We start from the raw sequence: 26452 nt of genomic DNA on the forward strand, positions 1-26452 counted from the left end.
GCGCCGGAAGCGGAAATACGTCACGGGACAAACCAGTATGGCCGCGCCGGCAGGTCTCTGTTACGCGGAGGAGAATTGACGTTACCGGGGACTGAGAACCAAAAGAGAAGACGGAACAGAAGAACACCCGGTAATAACCATTGTAGCGTAGTCCTGGTGCAGCCTGTGCGGTAACATGAGACCGAGAGATACCGGGGCACTGTATGGTGTTACATGGGACTGCAGCTGACATCTACATTATCTGTACTCATATCACTGTTATTTGTGGTGTTACATAGGACTGCAGGTGACATTACTACATTATCTGTACTCATATCACTGTGTTATCTGTGGTGTTACATAGGACTGCAGGTGACATCTACATTACCTGTACTCAGAGAAATCACTTATCTGTGATGTTACATGGGACTGCAGGTGACATCTACTACATTATCTGTACTCAGAGAGATATCACTGTTATCTGTGGTGTTACATAGGACTTACATTATCTGTACGCAGAGAGATATCCCTGTGTTATCTGTGGTGTTACATAGGACTGCAGGTGACATCTACATTACCTGTACTCAGAGAAATCACTTATCTGTGATGTTACATGGGACTGCAGGTAACATCTACTACATTATCTGTACTCAGAGATATCACTGTCTATCTGTGGTGTTACATGGGACTGCAGGTAACATCTACTACATTATCTGTACTCAGAGATATCACTGTCTATCTGTGGTGTTACATAGGACTGCAGGTGACATCTACTACATTATCTGTACTCCGAGATATCACTGTGTTATCTGTGATGTTACATAGGACTGCAGGTGACATCTACTACATTATCTGTACTCAGAGAGGTATCCCTGTGTTATCTGTGGTGTTACATAGGACTGCAGGTGACATATACTACATTATCTGCACTCAGATATATCACTGTGTTATCTGTGGTGTTACATAGGACTTCAGGTAACATCTACTACATTATCTGTACTCCGAGATATCACTGTTATCTGTGGTGTTACATAGGACTTACATTATCTGTACGCAGAGAGATATCACTGTGTTATCTGTGGTGTTACATGGGACTGCAGGTGACATCTACTACATTATCTGCACTCAGAGAGGTATCCCTGTGTTATCTGTGGTGTTACATAGGACTGCAGGTGACATCTGCTACATTATCTGTACTCAGAGAGATATCACTGTGTTATCTGTGATGTTACATAGGACTGCAGGTGACATCTACTACATTACCTGTACTCAGATATATCACTGTGTTATCTGTGATGTTACATAGGACTGCATGTGACATCTACTACATTATCTGTACTCCGAGATATCACTGTGTTATCTGTGATGTTACATAGGACTGCAGGTGACATCTACTACATTATCTGTACTCCGAGATATCACTGTGTTATCTGTGGTGTTACATAGGACTGCAGGTGACATCTATTACATTATCTGTACTCAGAGATATCACTGTGTTATCTGTGGTGTTACATAGGACTGCAGGTGACATCTACTACATTATCTGCACTCAGAGAGGTATCCCTGTGTTATCTGTGGTGTTACATAGGACTGCAGGTGACATCTACTGCATTACCTGTACTCAGATTTATCACTGTGTTATCTGTGGTGTTACATAGGACTGCAGGTGACATCTACTACATTATCTGTACTCAGAGAGATATCACTGTGTTATCTGTGGTGTTACATAGGACTTACATTATCTGTACGCAGAGAGATATCACTGTGTTATCTGTGGTGTTACATAGGACTGCAGGTGACACCTACATTATCTGTACTCATATCACTGTTATTTGTGGTGTTACATAGGACTGCAGGTGACATCTACATTACCTGTACTCAGAGAAATCACTTATCTGTGATGTTACATGGGACTGCAGGTGACATCTACTACATTATCTGTACTCAGAGATATCACTGTCTATCTGTGGTGTTACATAGGACTGCAGGTGACATCTACTACATTATCTGTACTCCGAGATATCACTGTGTTATCTGTGGTGTTACATAGGACTGCAGGTGACATCTACTACATTATCTGTACTCAGAGAGATATCACTGTTATCTGTGGTGTTACATAGGACTTACATTATCTGTACGCAGAGAGATATCACTGTGTTATCTGTGGTGTTACATGGGACTGCAGGTGACATCTACTACATTATCTGCACTCAGAGAGGTATCCCTGTGTTATCTGTGGTGTTACATAGGACTGCAGGTGACATCTACTGCATTACCTGTACTCAGATATATCACTGTTATCTGTGGTGTTACATAGGACTGCAGGTGACATCTACTACATTATCTGTACTCAGAGATATCACTGTGTTATCTGTGGTGTTACATAGGACTGCAGGTGACATCTACTACATTATCTGTACTCCGAGATATCACTGTGTTATCTGTGATGTTACATAGGACTGCAGGTGACATCTACTACATTACCTGTACTCAGATATATCACTGTGTTATCTGTGATGTTACATAGGACTGCATGTGACATCTACTACATTATCTGTACTCCGAGATATCACTGTGTTATCTGTGATGTTACATAGGACTGCAGGTGACATCTACTACATTATCTGTACTCAGAGATATCACTGTGTTATCTGTGGTGTTACATAGGACTGCAGGTGACATCTACTACATTATCTGCACTCAGAGAGGTATCCCTGTGTTATCTGTGGTGTTACATAGGACTGCAGGTGACATCTACTGCATTACCTGTACTCAGATATATCACTGTGTTATCTGTGGTGTTACATAGGACTGCAGGTGACATCTACTGCATTATCTGTACTCCGAGATATCACTGTGTTATGTGTGGTGTTACATAGGACTGCAGGTGACATCTATTACATTATCTGTACTCAGAGATATCACTGTGTTATCTGTGGTGTTACATAGGACTGCAGGTGACATCTACTACATTATCTGCACTCAGAGAGGTATCCCTGTGTTATCTGTGGTGTTACATAGGACTGCAGGTGACATCTACTGCATTACCTGTACTCAGATATATCACTGTGTTATCTGTGGTGTTACATAGGACTGCAGGTGACATCTACTACATTATCTGTACTCAGAGATATCACTGTTATCTGTGGTGTTACATAGGACTGCAGGTGACATCTACTACATTATCTGTACTCGGAGAGATATCACTGTGTTATCTGTGGTGTTACATAGGACTGCAGGTGACATCTACATTATCTGTACTCAGGGAGATATCACTGTGTTATCTGTGGTGTTACATAGGACTGCAGGTGACATCTACTGCATTATCTGTACTCAGAGAGATATCACTGTGTTATCTGTGGTGTTACATAGGACTGCAGGTGACATCTACTACATTATCTGTACTCAGAGAGATATCACTGTGTTATCTGTGGTGTTACATAGGACTGCAGGTGACATCTACTACATTATCTGTACTCAGAGAGATATCACTGTGTTATCTGTGGTGTTACATAGGACTGCAGGTGACATCTACTACATTATCTGTACTCAGGGAGATATCCCTGTGTTATCTGTGGTGTTACATAGGACTGCAGGTGACATCTACTACATTATCTGTACTCAGAGAGATATCACTGTGTTATCTGTGGTGTTACATAGGACTGCAGGTGACACCTACTACATTATCTGTACTCAGAGAGATCACTGTGTTATCTGTGGTGTTACATAGGACTGCAGGTGACATCTACTACATTATCTGCACTCAGAGAGGTATCCCTGTGTTATCTGTGGTGTTACATAGGACTGCAGGTGACATCTACTGCATTACCTGTACTCAGATATATCACTGTGTTATCTGTGGTGTTACATAGGACTGCAGGTGACATCTACTGCATTATCTGTACTCCGAGATATCACTGTGTTATGTGTGGTGTTACATAGGACTGCAGGTGACATCTATTACATTATCTGTACTCAGAGATATCACTGTGTTATCTGTGGTGTTACATAGGACTGCAGGTGACATCTACTACATTATCTGCACTCAGAGAGGTATCCCTGTGTTATCTGTGGTGTTACATAGGACTGCAGGTGACATCTACTGCATTACCTGTACTCAGATATATCACTGTGTTATCTGTGGTGTTACATAGGACTGCAGGTGACATCTACTACATTATCTGTACTCAGAGATATCACTGTTATCTGTGGTGTTACATAGGACTGCAGGTGACATCTACTACATTATCTGTACTCGGAGAGATATCACTGTGTTATCTGTGGTGTTACATAGGACTGCAGGTGACATCTACATTATCTGTACTCAGGGAGATATCACTGTGTTATCTGTGGTGTTACATAGGACTGCAGGTGACATCTACTGCATTATCTGTACTCAGAGAGATATCACTGTGTTATCTGTGGTGTTACATAGGACTGCAGGTGACATCTACTACATTATCTGTACTCAGAGAGATATCACTGTGTTATCTGTGGTGTTACATAGGACTGCAGGTGACATCTACTACATTATCTGTACTCAGAGAGATATCACTGTGTTATCTGTGGTGTTACATAGGACTGCAGGTGACATCTACTACATTATCTGTACTCAGGGAGATATCCCTGTGTTATCTGTGGTGTTACATAGGACTGCAGGTGACATCTACTACATTATCTGTACTCAGAGAGATATCACTGTGTTATCTGTGGTGTTACATAGGACTGCAGGTGACACCTACTACATTATCTGTACTCAGAGAGATATCACTGTGTTATCTGTTGTTACATGGGACTGCAGGTGACATTTGCATTATCTGCATTCTTCCAGATCTGCGTGGTCTCCTCTCCATCATGGCGGTCAGCATGGCCTCCCAGTTCTTCTCCCAGGAAGATGAGGCCTCGGACATCCTCTCCACCTCAGAGAAGGTAACTGTGTAGCATTATGGGGTCAGGTGGTTGGATTACCTGTGGAGCCGGGTGGTGTGGGAGGGGGCCGCCGGGGTGGTGTGGGAGGGGGCCGCCGGGGTGGTGTGGGAGGGGGCCGCCGGGGTGGTGTGGGAGGGGTACACTTTGTTGGTGCAGCGCAGACGGCTGTAGATTTGCGCACTTCTCGCCTCCTGTACTGGTGACTTGGAGCCGCAGCTTCTTCAGATTACACCTGTGCGGAGGAGCCCTTCCTGATGCTGCCAGCAGGGGGCGCAGTCCTGTCATTCACGTGGAGCGTGGATCTGTGGCTGATGCCTCGTTTTTCACCTTCTGTATTGGGCCTGAGCTGTGCTGTTTTCTGGAGGTGAGCGCCGTGTTCCTGCGCAGCTTCCGGGCTTGATGTGTCTTCTTATCTCAATTTCAGGTGGTGGAGCTGCTGAACACGGCCGCCCTGGCCACCAATGACTCCAAGATCACAAACCTGAAGCAGGTGGGTGCGTTCTCCCCTGGAGGCTGATGCCAGGATGCCGCTGCCGCTTATCTCCAGAGCTTATTTCTTCCATTTATTTCCAGGTTCAGGAGCTGATCATAAACAAGGACCCGACGCTGCTGGATAACTTCCTGGATGTAAGTGTTGAGCTGGGGCAGTGGGCCGGGGTGTGCGGCGGGGCCGGGGTGTGCGGCGGGGCAGGGCAGGTTCTGACCCGGCTTCTATCCATTCTGCAGGAGATCATCACTTTCCAGGCCGACAGATCTGTGGACGTTCGCAAGTTTGTGGTGAATTTCATAGAAGAAGCCTGGTGAGTCCGGCAGGAGCGGTGGGTGCCCAGCTCTGTGTGATGGTGGTGGGATTCCCAGCTCTGTGCGGTGGGGGTGGTGGTGGGGTTCCCAGCTCTGTGCGGTGGTGGTGGTGGTGGGGTTCCCAGCTCTGTGCGGTGGGGTTGGTGGTGAGGTTACCAGCTCTGTGCGGTGGGGTTGGTGGTGAGGTTACCAGCTCTGTGCGGTGGGGTTGGTGGTGAGGTTACCAGCTCTGTGCGGTGGTGGTGGGGTTACCAGCTCTGTGCGGTGGGGTTGGTGGTGGGGTTACCAGCTCTGTGCGGTGGGGTTGGTGGTGGGGTTACCAGCTCTGTGCGGTGGGGTTGGTGGTGGGGTTACCAGCTCTGTGCGGTGGTGGTGGGGTTCCCAGCTCTGTGCGGTGGTGGTGGGGTTCCCAGCTCTGTGCGGTGGTGGTGGGGTTCCCAGCTCTGTGCGGTGGTGGTGGGGTTCCCAGCTCTGTGCGGTGGTGGTGGGGTTCCCAGCTCTGTGCGGTGGTGGTGGGGTTCCCAGCTCTGTGCGGTGGTGGGGTTCCCAGCTCTGTGCGGTGGTGGGGTTCCCAGCTCTGTGCGGTGGTGGTGGGGTTCCCAGCTCTGTGCGGTGGTGGTGGGGTTCCCAGCTCTGTGCGGTGGTGGGGTTCCCAGCTCTGTGCGGTGGTGGTGGGGTTCCCAGCTCTGTGCGGTGGTGGTGGGGTTCCCAGCTCTGTGCGGTGGTGGTGCTGTTCCCAGCTCTGTGCGGTGGTGGGGTTCCCAGCTCTGTGCGGTGGTGGTGGGGTTCCCAGCTCTGTGCGGTGGTGGTGGGGTTCCCAGCTCTGTGCGGTGGTGGTGGGATTCCCAGCTCTGTGCGGTGGTGGTGGTGGTGGGGGGGGGTTCCAAGCTCTGTGCGGTGGTGGGGTTCCCAGCTCTGTGCGGTGGTGGTGGTGGGGTTACCAGCTCTGTGCGGTGGTGGTGGTGGTGGGGTTACCAGCTCTGTGCAGTGGTGGTGGTGGTGGTGGGGTTACCAGCTCTGTGCGGTGGTGGTGGGGTTACCAGCTCTGTGCGGTGGTGGTGGGGTTACCAGCTCTGTGCGGTGGTGGTGGGGTTCCCAGCTCTGTGCGGTGGTGGTGGGGTTCCCAGCTCTGTGCGGTGGTGGTGGGGTTCCCAGCTCTGTGCGGTGGTGGTGGGGTTCCCAGCTCTGTGCGGTGGTGGTGGGGTTCCCAGCTCTGTGCGGTGGTGGTGGGGTTCCCAGCTCTGTGCGGTGGTGGTGGGGTTCCCAGCTCTGTGCGGTGGTGGTGGTGGTGGTGGGGGGGTTCCCAGCTCTGTGCGGTGGTGGTGGTGGTGGGGTTACCAGCTCTGTGCGGTGGTGGTGGTGGTGGGGTTACCAGCTCTGTGCGGTGGTGGTGGTGGTGGGGTTACCAGCTCTGTGCGGTGGTGGTGGTGGTGGTGGGGTTACCAGCTCTGTGCGGTGGTGGTGGTGGTGGTGGGGTTACCAGCTCTGTGCGGTGGTGGTGGTGGTGGTGGGGTTACCAGCTCTGTGCGGTGGTGGTGGTGGTGGTGGGGTTACCAGCTCTGTGCGGTGGTGGTGGGGTTACCAGCTCTGTGCGGTGGTGGTGGGGTTACCAGCTCTGTGCGGTGGTGGTGGGGTTACCAGCTCTGTGCGGTGGTGGTGGGGTTACCAGCTCTGTGCGGTGGTGGTGGGGTTACCAGCTCTGTGCGGTGGTGGTGGGGTTACCAGCTCTGTGCGGTGGTGGTGGGGTTACCAGCTCTGTGCGGTGGTGGTGGGGTTCCCAGCTCTGTGCGGTGGTGGTGGGGTTCCCAGCTCTGTGCGGTGGTGGTGGGGTTACCAGCTCTGTGCGGTGGTGGTGGTGGTGGGGTTACCAGCTCTGTGCGGTGGTGGTGGGGTTACCAACTCTGTGTGGTGGTGGTGGTGGTGGGGTTACCAGCACTGTGCAGTGGTGGTGGGGTTACCAGCTCTGTGCGGTGGTGGTGGGGTTACCAGCTCTGTGCGGTTGTGGTGGTGGGGTTACCAGCTCTGTGCGGTTGTGGTGGTGGGGTTACCAGCTCTGTGCGGTTGTGGTGGTGGGCTTACCAGCTCTGTGCGGTGGTGGTTGGGTTACCAGCTCTGTGCGGTGGTGGTGGTGGTGGGGTTACCAGCTCTGTGCGGTGGTGGTGGTGGTGGTGGTGGTGGTGGTGGTGGGGTTACCAGCTCTGTGAGGTGGTGGTGGGGTTACCAGCTCTGTGTGGTGGTGGTGCGGTTACCAGCTCTGTGTGGTGGTGGTGGGATTCCCAGCTCTGTGCGGTGGTGGTGGTGGGGTTACCAGCTCTGTGCGGTGGTGGTGGTGGTGGTGGTGATGGGGTTACCAGCTCTGTGCGGTGGTGGTGGTGGTGGTGGGGTTACCAGCTCTGTGCGGTGGTGGTGGTGGTGGTGGGGTTACCAGCTCTGTGCGGTGGTGGTGGTGGTGGTGGGGTTACCAGCTCTGTGCGGTGGTGGTGGTGGGGTTACCAGCTCTGTGCGGTGGTGGTGGTGGGGTTACCAGCTCTGTGCGGTGGTGGTGGGGTTACCAGCTCTGTGCGGTGGTGGTGGGGTTACCAGCTCTGTGTGGTGGTGGTGGGGTTACCAGCTCTGTGCGGTGGTGGTGGGGTTCCCAGCTCTGTGCGGTGGTGGTGGGGTTCCCAGCTCTGTGCGGTGGTGGTGGGGTTACCAGCTCTGTGCGGTGGTGGTGGGGTTACCAGCTCTGTGCGGTGGTGGTGGGGTTACCAGCTCTGTGCGGTGGTGGTGGTGGTGGGGTTACCAGCTCTGTGCGGTGGTGGTGGGGTTACCAGCTCTGTGCGGTGGTGGTGGGGTTACCAGCTCTGTGCGGTTGTGGTGGTGGGGTTACCAGCTCTGTGCGGTGGTGGTGGTGGGGTTACCAGCTCTGTGCGGTGGTGGTGGTGGGGTTACCAGCTCTGTGCGGTGGTGGTTGGGTTACCAGCTCTGTGCGGTGGTGGTGGGGTTACCAGCTCTGTGCGGTGGTGGTGGGGTTACCAGCTCTGTGCGGTGGTGGTGGGGTTACCAGCTCTGTGTGGTGGTGGTGGGGTTCCCAGCTCTGTGCGGTTGTGGTGGGGTTACCAGCTCTGTGCGGTGGTGGTGGGATTCCCAGCTCTGTGCGGTGGTGGTGGGGTTACCAGCTCTGTGCGGTGGTGGTGGGGTTACCAGCTCTGTGCGGTGGTGGTGGGGTTACCAGCTCTGTGCGGTGGTGGTGGGGTTACCAGCTCTGTGCGGTGGTGGTGGGGTTACGAGCTCTGTGCGGTGGTGGTGGGGTTACGAGCTCTGTGCGGTGGTGGTGGGGTTCCCAGCTCTGTGCGGTTGTGGTGGGGTTACCAGCTCTGTGCGGTGGTGGTGGTGGTGGGGTTACCAGCTCTGTGTGGTGGTGGTGGTGGTGGTGGGATTCCCAGCTCTGTGCGGTGGGGGTGGTGGTGGGATTCCCAGCTCTGTGCGGTGGGGGTGGTGGTGGGATTCCCAGCTCTGTGCGGTGGTGGTGGGATTCCCAGCTCTGTGCGGTTGTGGTGGGGTTACCAGCTCTGTGCGGTAGGGTTGGTGGTAGGGTTCCCAGCTCTGTGCGGTGGTGGGGTTCCCAGCTCTGTGCGGTGGTGGTGGTGGTGGTGGTGGTGGTGGTGGTGGGGTTCCCAGCTCTGTGCGGTGGGGGTGGTGGTGGGGTTCCCAGCTCTGTGCGGTAGGGTTGGTGGTAGGGTTCCCAGCTCTGTGCGGTGGTGGGGGTGGTGGGGTTCCCAGCTCTGTGCGGTGGTGGTGGTGGTGGTGGTGGTGGTGGTGGTGGTGGTGGGGTTCCCAGCTCTGTGCGGTGGGGGTGGTGGTGGGGTTCCCAGCTCTGTGCGGTGGCGGAGGGGGGGGGGGGGGGCAGGTCAGGCTTGTGATGGGGGATCCCCGCAGGAATCGTCAGTTCGGGTTACGTATGTGTTTCGCCTCACAGTAAACTGGATAACGAGCTCCTGGTGAAGCTGATCGCTAATCTGCACATGTTACTGAAGGACGAGAATGTGAACGTGGTGAAGAAGTCCATCCTGACGATGACCCATCTCTACAAGGTGGCTCTGCAGGTCAGTGCTCGTCTGCAGGGGATGGGGCTCCAGTGAGCATATCCCGGCGCCGGCTTCATGGCAGGGTGGTGCAGAGGACCCCGGCGGGGAAGTCACTGCCTGGAGACCTGCACTTCTCCATCTCTGCGACGTCTGTCCTCTGTTCAGTGCAGTCATTACCATCCCCTGAAACCAGTCCCATAACATCACATAATGAGGGGCGTCCATCTATGTCCAGGGCTGCGTTGTTAATTTGGTCCATGGCATCTTCTCCATTCTTTTTTGGGCTTAATTTGAGTTTTGGGGTGACACTCCCTTTAATGCAGAGCTGGTGCCGGTCCCTCATGTTTGTGGCTGAGCCGAGTCCCCGTCTGTGGTGGTTTTCCTCGTGTGTCTGACATGATGCCTCCATTCGTGACCTCAGAGCTGGAAGCGTTTCTGCTTCATGCTGTGGTTTTACATGGGACTGCGGCCAGCACGGCTTCTCTCTTCCAGCTGATCAGTGTCTGTGTCTGCTCTCGCTTTATACATCTTGTCTTCTTCCACACAGTGGGTCGCCCGTTCTCGCCCTACATCCGATCGCCAGGAGTCCTGCTGGGATCTGGTCACTGAAATGGCCCTCGACATCCTGCAACTCCTGGAGTCTGACAACGATGGGATTCGCACACACGCAGTGAAGTTTGTGGAGAGTTTGATTGTGACTTTGTCGCCTCGTACTCAGGATAGTGAAATCCCCAAGAGACAGGAGGGCGACATCAGCCTGGAGCAGATCCCTACCGATCACCCCTACCTGAAGTACAGTAAGTACTGATACTATCACAAGCATCGATCATTCAGGGGTCAGTCACCTGCTCCCGGCGGGATCTAAGAAGGTGACGTCTCTTCCGGCTGTTCTGGATGATATAGAGACCGTTGGTTCCTTGTGAACTGCTAATTCTTTGTTCTCTGTAGATATGTTACGAGATTTCGGGAAACAAGCCCTGAAAGAGCTCCTGAAATTCATGGCTCACCCTGCAATCTCCAGCATCAACCTCACCGCGGCTCTCGGGTCATTGGCTTCAATTGCTCGGCAGAGACCCATGTTCATGGCAGAAGTCATTCAAGCCTACGAGACCCTACATGGTGAGAGATTAAATTTACCTTGTACCCATAATACACAGGCGGAGGGCGGGCCCGGCGCAGGCAGATGAGGGGGGTGGGGTGCCCGGCGCAGGCAGATGAGGGGGGTGGGGTCCCCGGCGCAGGCAGAGGGCGGTACATGACAAGCAGGTGGAGGTGGCTCACCCTGCAGTTTGCCTTGTCTCAGCACAGTAAATGTGAAACCTTCTTGCCTTTTTTGTTATTTCTTTTAGTTCTGACTTTTTTTTCCCCGTGCAGCAAACTTACCTCCTACTCTCGCCAAATCTCAAGTGAGCAGCGTTAGGAAAAATCTGAAATTACAGTTGCTCAGCGTTCTGCGGCACCCGTCATCTTGTGAATACCAGGGATCGATCAGCACCCTTCTAATGGACCTGGGGACTGCTCAGGCAGAGATCACTCGCCACCTTCCTCCTCCTCGGGACCTTGGCCGGAAGAGGACCAGAGAGGGAGGAGAAGGAGGCCTGAAGAAGAGCCGAACTGGTAAGATGATAGGAGGTAATGGGGTGTGAGCTCAGTAACGGTACATTTATAATGGTGGAAACAGCTGGTGCCAGTATAAAGCTTAGAGCGTTTCTTTATTTCTAGAGGAACATAAAGAGCTGGGGATTGTGATTATCAGAGAGATGGGTAGCAGCATTGAATGATGGGCAGCAGCTGAGAAGGCAAATATGGGGAGCGGCAATCATCTGGGTCAGATATATTATTACTCCACTTTGAAAGGGACGAGAAGGACAACAGAATTTAACTACTATAATACTGCCCCCTATATACAAGAATATAACTACTATAATACTGCTCCTATGTACAAGAATATAACTACTATAATACTGCCCTTATGTACAAGAATATAACTACTATAATACTGCTCCCTATATACAAGAATATAACTACTATAATACTGCCCCTATGTACAAGAATATAACTACTATAATACTGCCCCTATGTACAAGAATATAACTACTATAATACTGCTCCCTATATACAAGAATATAACTACTATAATACTGCTCCTATGTACAAGAATATTACTACTATAATACTGCCCTCTATGTACAAGAATATAACTACTATAATACTGCTCCCTATATACAAGAATATAACTACTATAATACTGCCCTCTATGTACAAGAATATAACTACTATAATACTGCTCCCTATATACAAGAATATAACTACTATAATACTGCCCCTATGTACAAGAATATAATTACTATAATACTGCCCCTATGTACAAGAATATAATTACTATAATACTGCCTCCTATGTACAAGAATATAACTACTATAATACTGCTCCTATGTACAAGAATATAACTACTATAATACTGCCCCTATGTACAAGAATATAACTACTATAATACTGCCCCTATGTACAAGAATATAACTACTATAATACTGCCCCTATGTACAAGAATATAACTACTATAATACTGCTCCCTATATACAAGAATATAACTACTATAATACTGCTCCTATGTACAAGAATATTACTACTATAATACTGCCCTCTATGTACAAGAATATAACTACTATAATACTGCTCCCTATATACAAGAATATAACTACTATAATACTGCCCTCTATGTACAAGAATATAACTACTATAATACTGCTCCCTATATACAAGAATATAACTACTATAATACTGCCCCTATGTACAAGAATATAACTACTATAATACTGCTCCTATGTACAAGAATATAACTACTATAATACTGCCCCCTATGTACAAGAATATTACTACTATAATACTGCCCTCTATGTACAAGAATATAACTACTATAATACTGCCCCCTATGTACATAGTTGTTTTTTTCGCACTGGTATGTAATGAGTGAGATCATGTCCCCGCTCTCTTGCAGACACCCCTTTGGCTGATGATGATGATGAAAAGGACACCCTCCCGCACCCCGTGTTACCCCCGCCTGCCCCCAGCACAATGTCTGCCACTGACATCACGGCTGAGTTTCTGCGTCCGTTGCTCACTACTGAAAGTGTGGCCAATCTGGTAAGTGAGCCCTTCATTTTGTTGTTTTTTTAATATCCTCGCTGATGTTTTCTAGATCCCGGCCTCTCCGTAATCCCGGCCTCTCCGTAATCCCGGCCTCTCCGTTATCCCGGCCTCTCCGTTATCCCGGCCTCTCCGTAATCCCTGCTGCTCCTCGGTGTCTGTCCTGAGTTATGTCCGTCTTGTCTTCAGGTCCTCATCAGTATGGTGTACCTGCCAGACACGATGCCCGCCTCCTTCCAGTCCACCTACACGCCGGTGGAGTCTGCCGGAACGGACGCTCAGATACGGCACCTCGCTCGTCTCATGGCTACACAGATGACCGCGGCTGGAATTGGACCTGGTAAACAGATGGGAACCAAGGGGGGGGGGGGGATGGCTGATGTCGTGGAAAGTTCACAATGAGGTCACTGCGAGAGCGAAAGCTTCGTGCAAATGATATTATGCCGATGTGTAATAATGGCTGCAGAGTAAGAAGCTTCATACATAGAAGTGATGAGTATTCAGTGACCGCCCGTCTCCTCTGTGCTCAGTATTCAGTGACCGCCCTTCTCCTCCGTGCTCAGTATTCAGTGACCGCCCGTCTCCTCCGTGCTCAGTATTCAGTGACCGCCCGTCTCCTCCGTGCTCAGTATTCAGTGACCGCCCGTCTCCTCCGTCCTCAGTATTCGGTGACCGCTCGTCTCCTCCGTCCTCAGTATTCGGTGACCGCCCGTCTCCTCCGTCCTCAGTATTCGGTGACCGCCCGTCTCCTCCGTCCTCAGTATTCGGTGACCGCCCGTCTCCTCCGTCCTCAGTATTCGGTGACCGCCCGTCTCCTCCGTCCTCAGTATTCGGTGACCGCCCGTCTCCTCCGTCCTCAGTATTCGGTGACCGCCCGTCTCCTCCGTCCTCAGTATTCGGTGACCGCCCGTCTCCTCCGTCCTCAGTATTCGGTGACCGCCCGTCTCCTCCGTCGTCAGTATTCTTGATCGCCCGTCTCCTCCGTCCTCAGTATTTGGTGACCGCCCGTCACCTCCGTCCTCAGTACTCGGTGACCACCCGTCTTCTTCGTCCTCAGTACTCGGTGACCACCCGTCTTCTTCATCCTCAGTATTTGTTGACCCAGGTTATGCAGGATCTCGGCAAGAGGTTTTTCCAAACATCTTGGAGACCTGACCCCAGATCTTCTGTGTTCCGGGTCTTGTGCGGGTCCTTCCGTCTCTTGATCTCAGATGGGATGAGGTGAGATCGGGGCTTTCTGGGGTCATCACCTCCAGGACTCGTGGTTCTGGTTATGGGGCGTCTTACTCTGCGGCGTCTGCACACCGGCCTGAATGTTTCCTGAGTGCTGTATTTGGAGCCATTTCATTTTTTGGGACTTTTCTCAGCTGTTGGTGAACTTCCCGTCAGGGGATGTCTCCTTTGTGACATTGTCCGGCGGCGCTAACTTCGGCATCCAGAGGTGATTGAAGTGACGTCTGTAAACACCGGTCGGGACGTGGGTGCCATCAGCAGATTTTCTCCACCGGTCTTTACGGGTTGACACGTCCCGGCAGATGGGACGTCACCGTCTTCTCTTACCTCTTTGTGGGAAGTGAGCGCCGCTGGACGATTCATTACATGACCCGATCACTGGGCTCAGAGTCCCAAAACCCGCCACATGGGACACACAAAGGGCTGATGATCTGTGGGGGGTGAAAACGTTCTACCTCCCGGTCTCTCCTGCCAGTAACACACTAGAGCCCCTCCATCTGCAGACGCTCATACATAATATGTCCTTCTGTAGGTGTGGAAAAGCTAAAGGAAGCTCCAGTGGAAGTGGTGGAGGAGGAAAGTATGAAGCCTGAAGGGTTAATTATCAAAAGAAGGCTCTCCTCCCTGTTCACCAAGGGCCAGGCCATCTCCGTGGTGGGCTACCAGGCAAAGGATGAATACATCGGAGCCCCCCTTGCCAAAAAGAGACCTGAGCCCATCCTGCCGGGGGCGCAGCTCAGGTCAGACCACAGTTTGGAGTTTGTGCCCCCCTCCTCGGGTTGTCTTTCATATTAACAGCTTATTTCCTTGCAGGGCGGCCGGAGCTGGAGGCCGTAAGAAGATCTTCAAGCTTAAAGAAGTCTCGGAGCCATTGACGGAGATTCAGATGAAAAACCTGAAGCTTTGTGCTGTGCAGAGGATCTTGCAGGCGGAGCGCAGCGTGGGGGGCAGCGGGGCGGCACAGGTACACAACTTTACTTATTCTTCAGATTCCACTGTTCTTTTGTTTTTTGTTTTTTTTGCTAAATCTGATTATGGACGCGTTCACACTGACGCTGTTTTATTGTGTTTGCCTTGTGAATGCAAAACCAAGCAACTTCCATAATTTTGGTGCTGTAGAGTTGGTACAGTAGCTGCTGCTTCTAAAACTGATTTTGCATCACACTGTCCAGGCGATAACATCCAGCATGTATTACTGGGAGGGAAAGATCAATAGAAGATAGGATCCAGCATGTATTACTGGTAGGGACAGAACAATGAGTGATCGCGTCCAGCATGTATCACTGAGAGGGAAAGATAAATAGGAGATCACATCCAGCATGTATTACTGAGAGGGAAAGGCCCAAAGGAGATAGCTAGCATGTATTACTGGGAGGGACAGATGAATGGGAGATCGTATCCAGCATGTATTACTGGGAGGGTCAGATCAATGGGAGATCGTATCCAGCATTTATTACTGGAAGGAACACGTACACAAGAGATGACATCCAGCATGTATTACTGGGAGGGATAGATCAATAGGAGATCACATCCATCATGTATAACTGGGAGGGACAGAACAATGAGTGATCGCGTCCAACATGTATTACTGGGAGGGAAAGATCAATAGATCACATCAGCATGTATTACTGAAAGGTAAAGGCCCAAAGGAGATAGCTAGCATGTATTACTGAGAGGGACAGATCAATGTGAGAGCATATCCAGCATGTATTACTGGGAGGAACACGTACACAGGCGATAACATCCAGCATGTATTACTGGGAGGGATAGATCAATAGATCACATCCAGCATGTATTACTGGGAGGGAAAGATCAATAGGAGATCACATCCAGCATGTATTACTGGGAGGGATAGATCAATAGATCACATCCAGCATGTATTACTGGGAGGGAAAGATCAATAGGAGATCACATCCAGCATGTATTACTGAGAGGGAAAGATCAATAGGAGATCACATCCAGCATGTATTACTGAGAGGGAAAGATCAATAGGAGCTCACATCCAGCATGTATTACTGAGAGGGAAAGATCAATAGATCACATCCAGCATGTATTACTGGGAGGGAAAGATCAATAGGAGATCACATCCAGCATGTATTACTGGGAGGGATAGATCAATAGATCACATCCAGCATGTATTACTGGGAGGGAAAGATTAATAGGAGATCACATCCAGCATGTATTACTGGGAGGGATAGATCAATAGATCACATCCAGCATGTATTACTGGGAGGGAAAGATCAATAGGAGATCACATCCAGCATGTATTACTGAGAGGGAAAGATCAATAGGAGATCACATCCAGCATGTATTACTGAGAGGGAAAGATCAATAGGAGCTCACATCCAGCATGTATTACTGAGAGGGAAAGATCAATAGATCACATCCAGCATGTATTACTGGGAGGGAAAGATCAATAGGAGATCACATCCAGCATGTATTACTGGGATGGATGGGTTCTCTACAGATTATATGGAGGGGTTCACAGTAGAGAAATGTGACAGTAAAGCTGGATGCTGCATATCAGGTCTGTGGTCGATTGATGGAATGAAGCTGGAACCTTCGATAACCTCCACCACTATCAGCCATTGTTTCCATGTCGGAGGTGTCCATGGCCTTTGATCTTCTCTACAGATGCGGGTGAAGGTTCTGGCGCGATTGGTGACCCAGTTCGACACTTCACTGAAGGCCGAGGTCTTGAGCCACTTTCTCTTTGACCCTCGTGGACGTCTGGACCTGGCTCTGGCCTGGCTGTTCCAGGAGTATTGTGAATATCAGTCCGGGGCGGGAGAAGATGGGTATCAGGAGTGTCTGATCGGGATTCTGACAGGACTGCAGGAGCGTCCGGACCAGAGGGACGGGTCAGTGCCAGGCGGTGCCGGCTCCAGGACACAGTGTCCTCGTGATATCATTCTGACGTTGTGGTGTTTCCTCATCATTATAGGGTCTTCACAAAGGTTGTCCTGGAGGCTCCGCTGCTCACAGACTCTGCGCTGGACGTCATCCGCAAATACTGCGAGGACGAGGTACTGTGCAGCCGCCGGGCCACGTGTAGCCCTGCTCATCTTATCTATAGAGGGAACCTTATTAATGAGGTCAGGTGAAGTGTGAAACACGACATAGCCTCATCAATATAATCCTTAGTATACAGTATACACATGATAGGGTCATATGGGGGTTATATGTATCGGGATGTATATAAAAATGCAATCAGGGCTATTTCTTTGTCGCTCCATTGGGAGACCCAGACAATTGGGTCTTCTGCCTCCGGAGGCCACACAAAGTATTACACTTTAAAAACTGTAACCCCTCCCCTCTGCCTATACACCCTCCCGTGCATCACGGGCTCCTCAGTTTTTATGCTTTGTGTTGAAGGAGGCACACATTCACTCGAGCTCCCATTTTAGTCAGCAGCAGCTGCTGATTGTATCGGATGGAAGAAAAGAGGGCCCCTAACAGGGTCCCCGGCATGCTCCCTTCTCACCCCACTGAGTCGGCGGTGCTGTTAAGGTTGAGGTACCCATTGCGGGTACAGAGGCTGGAGCCACATGCCGTTTTCTTTCCCCATCCCTTAGAGGCTCTGGGAGAAGTGGGATCCTAACCGGTCATCCATGCACTGGGACCGTGCTCCCTCCGCAGCCCCTGTGGGATTCTGACGGACAGGAGACTTGGTATCATCAGGGACAGGCCCTGCTACTGTGAGGTACTCTGTGTCCCCTTGGGGACGGTGCATGGAGCAACTCGCAGTCGTCAAGCCTTCCAAGAAGTTCGGCGGATTCTGCTGTGGGCGGAGGCCACGGCCTCCACCATCTCCGCAGTTCACATCCCGGGCGTAGAAAACTGGGAAGCAGACTTTCTCAGTAGCCAGGGCATGGACGCAGGGGAATGGTCCCTTCACCCGGACGTGTTTCAAGAGATCTGTTGCCGCTGGGGAACGCCGGACGTCGATCTCATGGCGTCTCGGCACAACAACAAAGTCCCGGCATTCATGGCACGGTCTCAGGATCACAGAGCTCTGGCGGCGGACGCATTAGTTCAGGATTGGTCGCAGTTTTGACTGCCTTATGTATTTTCTCCTCTTGCGATGCTGCCCAGAGTGTTACGCAAGATCAGGTCCGACTGCCGCCGCGCCATCCTCGTCGCTCCAGACTGGCCGAGGAGGTCGTGGTACCCGGATCTGTGGCATCTCACGGTGGGCCAACCGTGGGCACTCCCAGACCGACCAGACTTGCTGTCTCAAGGGCCATTTTTCCATCTGAATTCTGCGGCCCTCAACCTGACTGTGTGGCCATTGAGTCCTGGCTCCTAGCGTCTTCAGGGTTATCTCAGGATGTCATTGCCACTATGAGACAGGCCAGGAAACCAACGTCCGCCAAGATCTATCACAGGGCTTGGAGGATCTTCTTATCCTGGTGCTCTGATCAGGGTTTTACCCCCTGGCCGTTTGCCTTACCCACTTTTCTTTCCTTCCTTCAATCCGGAAGGACAAGGGTTTGTCTCTCGGCTCTCTCAAGGGACAAGTATCGGCGCTTTCCGTGTTTTTTCAAAAGCGTCTAGCCAGACTTCCACAGGTACGCACGTTCCTGCAGGGGGTTTGTCACATAGTCCCTCCTTACAAGCGGCCGCTGGAACCCTGGGATCTTAACAGGGTTCTAAGGGCTCTTCAGAAACCACCTTTCGAGCCGCTGCGGGAGGTTTCTTTATCACGTCTTTCGCAGAAGGTGGCATTTCTAGTGGCAGTGACATCACTTCGGAGAGTGTCGGAGCTTGCAGCGCTGTCATGCAAAGCCCCCTTCCTGGTTTTTCACCAGGATAAGGTGGTTCTGCGTCCGGTCCCGGAATTTCTCCCTAAGGTGGTATCCCCTTTTCATCTCAATCAGGATATCTCCTTACCATCATTGTGCCCTCATCCAGTTCACCAATGTGAAAAGGATTTGCACTTGTTAGATCTAGTGAGAGCACTCCGGCTCTACGTGTCTCGCACGGCGCCACTGCGCCGTTCTGATGCGCTCTTTGTCCTTGTCGCTGGCCAGCGTAAGGGGTCGCAGGCTTCCAAGTCTACCTTGGCTCGGTGGATCAAGGAACCGATTTTTGAAGCCTACCGTTCTTCTGGGCTTCCGATTCCTTCAGGGCTGAAAGCCCATTCTACCAGAGCCGTAGGGGCGTCCTGGGCATTGCGGCACCGGGCTACGGCTCAGCAGGTGTGTCAGGCGGCTACCTGGTCGAGCCTGCACACTTTCACGAAACACTATCAGGTGCATACCTATGCTTCGGCAGATGCCAGCCTAGGTAGGCGAGTCCTTCAGGCGGCGGTTGCCCACCTGTAAGAGGGGGCCGTTGTCGGCTCTTTTTATCGGGGTATTCTTTTACCCACCCAGGGACTGCTTTTGGACGTCCCAATTGTCTGGGTCTCCCAATGGAGCGACAAAGAAGAAGGGAATTTTGTTTACTTACCGTAAATTCCTTTTCTTCTAGCTCCTATTGGGAGACCCAGCACCCGCCCCTGTTCCCTTCGGGCTGTTTGTTCTTTTGTGTACACATGTTGTTCATGTTGAATTGTTCTTTTGGTTCATGGTTTCAGTTCTCCGAACATCCTTCGGATTGAATTTACCTTAGACCAATTTATAAGTTTCCTCCTTCCTGCTTTTGCACCAAAACTGAGGAGCCCGTGATGCACGGGAGGGTGTATAGGCAGAGGGGAGGGGTTACACTTTTTAAAGTGTAATACTTTGTGTGGCCTCCGGAGGCAGAAGCTATACACCCAATTGTCTGGGTCTCCCAATAGGAGCTAGAAGAAAAGGAATTTACGGTAAGTAAACAAAATTCCCTTCTTTGTGGAGTTACAAGTATGAGGATGTATATACTGGGTTATCTCTTGTATATACTGCCTCCGACTGTGCGTCCAGTATCTGCTTTGGTGGTGTCCTGTAGCAGGGTTTCCTCGGCCGGTCTTGATCCTCTTTGCTTCCTTCCCAGGGTCGCAGTTACCTGGGGATGTCCACGCTCCGAGATCTCATCCTCACTCGTCCGGCTCGACAGTTCCAGTATCTACATTTACTTCTAGACCTGAGCTCTAATGAGAAGGACAAGGTACAGATTCCAACATTGCTGTTGTGCACCCCTCTGTTGTTGTTGCTGCCGCCACGCACCCCTCTGTTGTTGTTGCTGCCGCCACGCACCCCTCTGTTGTTGTTGCTGCCGCCACGCACCCCTCTGTTGTTGTTGCTGCCGCCACGCACCCCTCTGTTGTTGTTGCTGCCGCCACGCACACCTCTGTGGTTGTTGCTGCCGCCACGCAACCCTCTGTTGTTGTTGCTGCTGCCACGCACCCCTCTGTTGTTGTTGTTGTTGCTGCCGCCACGCACCCCTCTGTTGCTGCTGCTGCTGTTGGGCCCCTCTGTTGCTGCTGCTGCTGCTGTTGGGCCCCTCTGTTGCTGCTGCTGCTGTTGGGCCCCTCTTTTGCTGCTGCTGTTGGACCCCTCTTTTGCTGCTGCTGCTGCTGTTGGGCCCCTCTGTTGCTGCTGCTGCTGTTGGGCCCCTCTGTTGCTGCTGCTGCTGTTGGGCCCCTCTGTTGCTGCTGCTGCTGTTGGGCCCCTCTGTTGCTGCTGCTGCTGTTGGGCCCCTCTGTTGCTGCTGCTGCTGTTGGGCCCCTCTGTTGCTGCTGCTGCTGTTGGGCCCCTCTGTTGCTGCTGCTGCTGTTGGGCCCCTCTGTTGCTGCTGCTGCTGTTGGGCCCCTCTGTTGCTGCTGCTGCTGTTGGGCCCCTCTGTTGCTGCTGCTGCTGCTGTTGGGCCCCTCTGTTGCTGCTGCTGCTGTTGGGCCCCTCTGTTGCTGCTGCTGCTGTTGGGCCCCTCTGTTGCTGCTGCTGCTGTTGGGCCCCTCTGTTGCTGCTGCTGCTGTTGGGACCCTCTGTTGCTGCTGCTGCTGTTGGGACCCTCTGTTGCTGCTGCTGCTGTTGGGACCCTCTGTTGCTGCTGCTGCTGTTGGGACCCACTGTTGCTGCTGTTGGGACCCTCTGTTGCTGCTGTTGGGACCCTCTGTTGCTGCTGTTGGGACCCTCTGTTGCTGCTGTTGGGACCCTCTGTTGCTGCTGTTGGGACCCTCTGTTGCTGCTGTTGGGACCCTCTGTTGCTGCTGTTGGGACCCTCTGTTGCTGCTGTTGGGACCCTCTGTTGCTGCTGTTGGGACCCTCTGTTGCTGCTGCTGGGACCCTCTGTTGCTGCTGCTGGGACCCTCTGTTGCTGCTGCTGGGACCCTCTGTTGCTGCTGCTGGGACCCTCTGTTGCTGCTGCTGGGACCCTCTGTTGCTGCTGCTGGGACCCTCTGTTGCTGCTGCTGGGACCCTCTGTTGCTGCTGCTGGGACCCTCTGTTGCTGCCGCTGTTGCGCGCGCCCCTCTGTTGCTGCCGCTGTTGCGCGCGCCCCTCTGTTGCTGCCGCTGTTGCGCGCGCCCCTCTGTTGCTGTCGCGCTTGCTGCCGCTGTCGCGCGCGCCCCCCTCGCCCCTCTGTTGCTGCCGCGCCCTCCTCGTCCCTCTGTTGCTGCACTGAGCTGACAGCTCCTCGTCTGCTGTGCGTTTTAGGTCCGGCAGCAGGCGTTGCTCCTCATCAAGCGCATGTACGAGAAGGAGAGTCTCCGCCAATACATAGAAAAGTTTGCGCTGAATTACCTGCAGCTGCTCGTTCACCCGAACCCTCCGTCCGTGCTCTTCGGAGCAGATAAGGACACAGGTATGGAAGGGTTAATGTGGCAGTCACATGCTGACTTGGGTGGGTTGGGGGGATTTGCAGATTCTCCTGGCCACGACAATTAGACCTGACACTTGAGTTTGTTCTTGCTGTGTTTAGAGGTGGCTGCGCCCTGGACGGAGGACACGGTGAAGCACTGTCTGTACCTGTACCTGGCCTTACTACCGCAGAACCACAAGCTGATCCACGAGCTGGCATCCGTCTACACCGAGGCCACCGCGGACATAAAGCGGACCGTGCTGCGCGTCATCGAGACCCCGGTGAGACATCACAAAACATAAGGGCGTAAACCTGAGATCGTCAGAGGGCACAGACATTACTGACGACTGGTGCTTTCCGGCAGATCCGGGGCATGGGCATGAACTCCCCCGAACTACTGCTGCTGGTTGAGAATTGCCCCAAGGGGGCAGAAACCCTGGTGACTCGCTGCCTGCACATCCTGACTGATAAAGGTATGTCCCAAACGTCCCGCGAGAGGGTGGATTCTGGAGGGGACACGGCGTAAAATTAGAGGAAATGCATCATCCAAAACCATCCAGGGACACATCGCCCCTTATGCTACAATATTCAGGCCGGTTCACCTCTAGTCCTGACTTCATAGTGATATTTCCAATAATCGCTTCCATCCTCCTTTTAGTTTCTCCCTCCCCCGAGCTTGTGAAACGTGTCCGGGATCTGTATCAGAAGCGTCTCCCCGACGTGCGGTTCCTGATCCCGGTGCTGAACGGCCTGGACAAGGTAAGATGGCGTCTGGCTCCTCTGCGGACCATTGCTGGAGTGTATGGTCTGTATCTGGGAGGACGGAGGCCTCTGTACTGTGCACGTTCTGTCTTCCAGAAAGAGGTGATTCAGGCTTTACCCAAACTCATCAAGCTCAACCCAATTGTCGTGAAAGAAGTGTTCAATCGACTGCTGGGAACGCCACACGGTGAGTGGGAGAATGGGGTCCAAAGGGTTAATGTACGGTGCAGTGGAGGACAGGGATGGAGAGGTTAGACGTCCTATGAGGGGGTAGGGAGGGAGCCTGAGAGGATAGACATCATGTGAGGGAGTAGGGAAGGGAGCCTGAGAGGTTAGGGAGGGTGCCTGAGAGGTTAGGGAGGGTGCCTGAGAGGTTAGACGTCCTATGAGGGGGTAGGGAGGGAGCCTGAGAGGATAGACATCATGTGAGGGGGTAGGGAGGGTGCCTGAGAGGTTAGGGAGGGTGCCTGAGAGGTGAGACATCATGTGACGGGGTAGGGAGGGAGTCGGAGAGGTTAGACGTCCTGTGGTGAGGTAGGGATGAGGTCAGAGGTTAGATGTTGTGTGCGGGGGCAGGGATGGGGTCAGAGGTTAGCTGTCCTGTGGAGGTAGGGATGAGGTCAGAGGTTAGATGTTGTGTGCGGGGGCAGGGATGGGGTCAGAGGTTAGATGTTGTGCTCGGGGGCAGGGATGGGGTCAGAGGTTAGATGTGTGCGGGGGCAGGGATAGAGTCCATTTCTTATTTTTCTATATTTAGCTACATTCTCGTGTATATGGGAATGTGAGATGCTGGTCTCGTGTGTGAGCAGATGGTGCATATTGTGAGATATGACTGTTCCCTTCCTAGGCGATGGGAGTAGCTCCATTTCTCCTCTGACTCCGGGAGATCTTTTGGTCGCGCTTCATAACATCGATTCCAGTAAATGTGACATGAAATCCGTGATTAAAGGTAATTCTTGATTCCCCTGAATTTGGCGGGTTATTTCTTTGTATAAGGCTATGTGCCCATGGGACAATGTACCCGTGGATTCTGCCGCAGAAAACCTGCGGATTTATCTGGATTTTCTAGATAAATCCGCAGGTTTAAGCAAGTACAGACACTCCCCATGTTATCGTATGGGACATAGGGAGTGCTGTGTCTATGCTGTGGAAAGTGCGGCTGCGGAATATGCTGCGGATGTTCCTCCTCTCCACTATGGAGATAGAGGCCGGGGCTTCCGCAGGTAAGTCACATGAATGTCCGCAGGTTTACCGCAGCTATATCGCTGGAATCCCGCAGCAATGGATAGCTACGGATTCCGGGGATCAGCTGCGGGAAACCTGCGGCCATATCCACAGGTACATTGCCCCCTGGGCACATGGCCTAAGTCTCCTTCTTGTTCCTCGGCAGCCATTAACCTGTGTTTCTCGGCTCGCGCTGTGTACACGTCTGAGGTGCTGGCCGTGGTGCTGCAGCAGCTGATGGACAACACGCCGCTCCCTATGCTCCTCATGAGGACGGTGATCCAGGCCCTCGGCATGTACCCCAGACTAGGGGGCTTCATCATGAACATCCTCACCCGTCTCATCTACAAGCAGGTAAGTGCTGCCGGGCGATTGGTTGGATTGGACATTTAGATGAGATGATAATCGGAAATAAGCATCAAGCCGATAATCGACAAACAACGGAAACCCTCGTTCTGTGGCTGATTGGATCAGCGCATTGTCTTGTGTCTGCTGATGACTATTGAGGTTAAATAGGAGAATGATGAGGAAGATGCTCAGGTCAGACGCAATCCACAAGCCACGGTTGTGTCCAAAGGTATAAAGGTGGTGTCACACACAGCGACAGTGACGTCGCTGCTAAGTCACCATTTTCTGTGACGTAGCAGCGACGTCCCGTCGCCGTCTGTGACATCCAGCAACGAGCTGGCCCCTGCTGTGAGGTCGCCGGTCGTTGCTGAATGTCCTGCTTCATTTTTTGGACGTTGCTCTCCCGCTGTGACGCACACATTGTTGTGTGTGACAGCGAGAGAGTGACGAACTGAAGCAAGCAGGGAGCCGGCTTCTGGCAGCCTGCGGTAAGCTGTAACCAAGGTAAATATCGGGTAACCAAGCGAAGTGCTACGCTGGTTACCCGATATTTACCTTAGTTACTAGCGTCCGCCGCTCTCAGGCTGCCAGTGCCAGCTCCCTGATCCCTGCACGTGTAGCCAGAGTACACATCGGGTAAATAAGCAAAGGTTTGCTTTTTAACCCGATGTGTACTCTGGCTAGGAGTGCAGGGAGCCAGCGCTAAGCGGTGTGCGCTGGTAACCAAGGTAAATATCGGGTGACCAGTGAAGCATTTCGCTTGGTTACCCGATATTTACCTTAGTTACCAAGCGCAGCATCGCTTCCAAACGTCGCTGGGGGCTGGTCACTGGTCGCTGGTGAGATCTGCCTGTTTGACAGCTCACCAGCAACCATGTAACGACGCAGCAGCGATCCTGATAAGGTCAGGTCATCAGTCGTGATCGCTGCTGCGTCGCTGTGTGTGACCCTAGCTTTAGTAGCTGGCACTGCATAAAAGACCAGGAGCATCTATTTGTCGCTGGTCCCGGTAAGGACCAGGAGGTAGATTGCTGTAATCCCGGCTGGGTGGTACCGCCGGCGTTTCTTAGTTCGAGGACGCAGCGTCTGACATATACCCGATCCTATCCTGTACCAGCACCAATTGTGAATCCATTATTACAACGGCACCTCCCAGCTCTTGATTTTTCCAGCACCCATGACGGGATCACGAGAGAGGGGATCCACCCTCCTGGTGCCGTCATGGGTTCAGAAAAAAACACATTGCCGGTAACTAATTGCGTATTGTTTTCACACTCCAGTATCCTCATGGTCACAGACTCCCGCTCATTCAGCGCCTGACCTTAATACTCCATTTTCTTGGTTCCAGGTCTGGAAGTATCCGAAGGTTTGGGAGGGTTTCATAAAATGCTGTCAAAGAACCAAACCACAGTCATTCAGTGTCCTCCTCCAGCTTCCCCCTGCACAGCTTCAGTCCGTCCTCCAGACGTCCCCCGACCTCCGCGACCCTCTGCTGGCCCATGTCCGGACTTTTACACCAAACCAGGTGAGTGATGAGAAACCCATCAGCGAGCGCACGGCCCGATGCCGCCCCGTGCACACCGATCTGGTTACTGATTTCCCTTCCTTTTAGCTCGCCCACGTCCCTCACGCCATCATAGCAATTCTAGAGGCCGGATCCAGAAAGGACACTGAAGCAGACCAAGTGGAAGAGGTCAGTAGGCGGAGGCTCTCTGTTGGTGATGCAGACTCAGTGGAGAACCGGACTCAGCTTCTTGTTTTTTTGTATTAAGGCGACAGAGGTCCCACCCCACTATCTCATGGCCCATCATTTAGCCCAAGAAAAATCCCTGAAGCGGCACATTCAAGAGGCGCAGAAAGCAATAAGTGTCCAAGTGCACGAGGAAGAAGCCGAGATGGACTTCCCCATCCTTCTGCTCGACGACGACGAGGAGGAGATGGTCACGGTTTGTGTTGGGTTTTATCGTCATCAGTTCATTTAGTCACAGACTGGACTAATATTCAATTAATCCGGTTTTGTTTTTGTCCTCAGAAAAATCAAGGGCAAGAGTCTCCTCAACAAGAAGAAACTGAAGACGTCCCGGCCTCCACCGTGCACTCTCCACCACACGAGGAGCCGATGGAGGAAGGACTGGATCAAAGAGAAGATTAGATCCTTCCCTGTTATCGTCATCATCATCATCATCATCATCATCATCATGTAGTCACTGACTAATAAAATGTGTGTTTTGTTCTGTTAA

General features: G+C 52.1%; 1 protein-coding gene across 1 annotated transcript; it reads left to right on the forward strand.

Moving 5' to 3' along the window:
- Nucleotides 1-26452, forward strand: SYMPK (symplekin scaffold protein). Its single transcript, XM_075323122.1, has 27 exons — nucleotides 1-130; nucleotides 4811-4908; nucleotides 5333-5398; nucleotides 5482-5535; nucleotides 5635-5708; nucleotides 9668-9794; nucleotides 10324-10573; nucleotides 10725-10895; nucleotides 11151-11393; nucleotides 12775-12920; nucleotides 13113-13263; nucleotides 14689-14896; nucleotides 14970-15120; nucleotides 16791-17017; nucleotides 17101-17182; nucleotides 20133-20246; nucleotides 21734-21881; nucleotides 21999-22159; nucleotides 22243-22351; nucleotides 22537-22637; nucleotides 22737-22827; nucleotides 23488-23589; nucleotides 24031-24218; nucleotides 25561-25737; nucleotides 25825-25905; nucleotides 25985-26158; nucleotides 26245-26452. The coding sequence occupies exons 2-27, from the start codon at nucleotides 4834-4836 to the stop codon at nucleotides 26362-26364; spliced, it is 3591 nt and encodes a 1196-aa protein (XP_075179237.1). The 5' UTR covers nucleotides 1-130; nucleotides 4811-4833; the 3' UTR covers nucleotides 26365-26452.

Source organism: Anomaloglossus baeobatrachus, chromosome 9, assembly GCF_048569485.1.
Source record: "Anomaloglossus baeobatrachus isolate aAnoBae1 chromosome 9, aAnoBae1.hap1, whole genome shotgun sequence".
NCBI lineage: Eukaryota > Metazoa > Chordata > Amphibia > Anura > Aromobatidae > Anomaloglossus > Anomaloglossus baeobatrachus.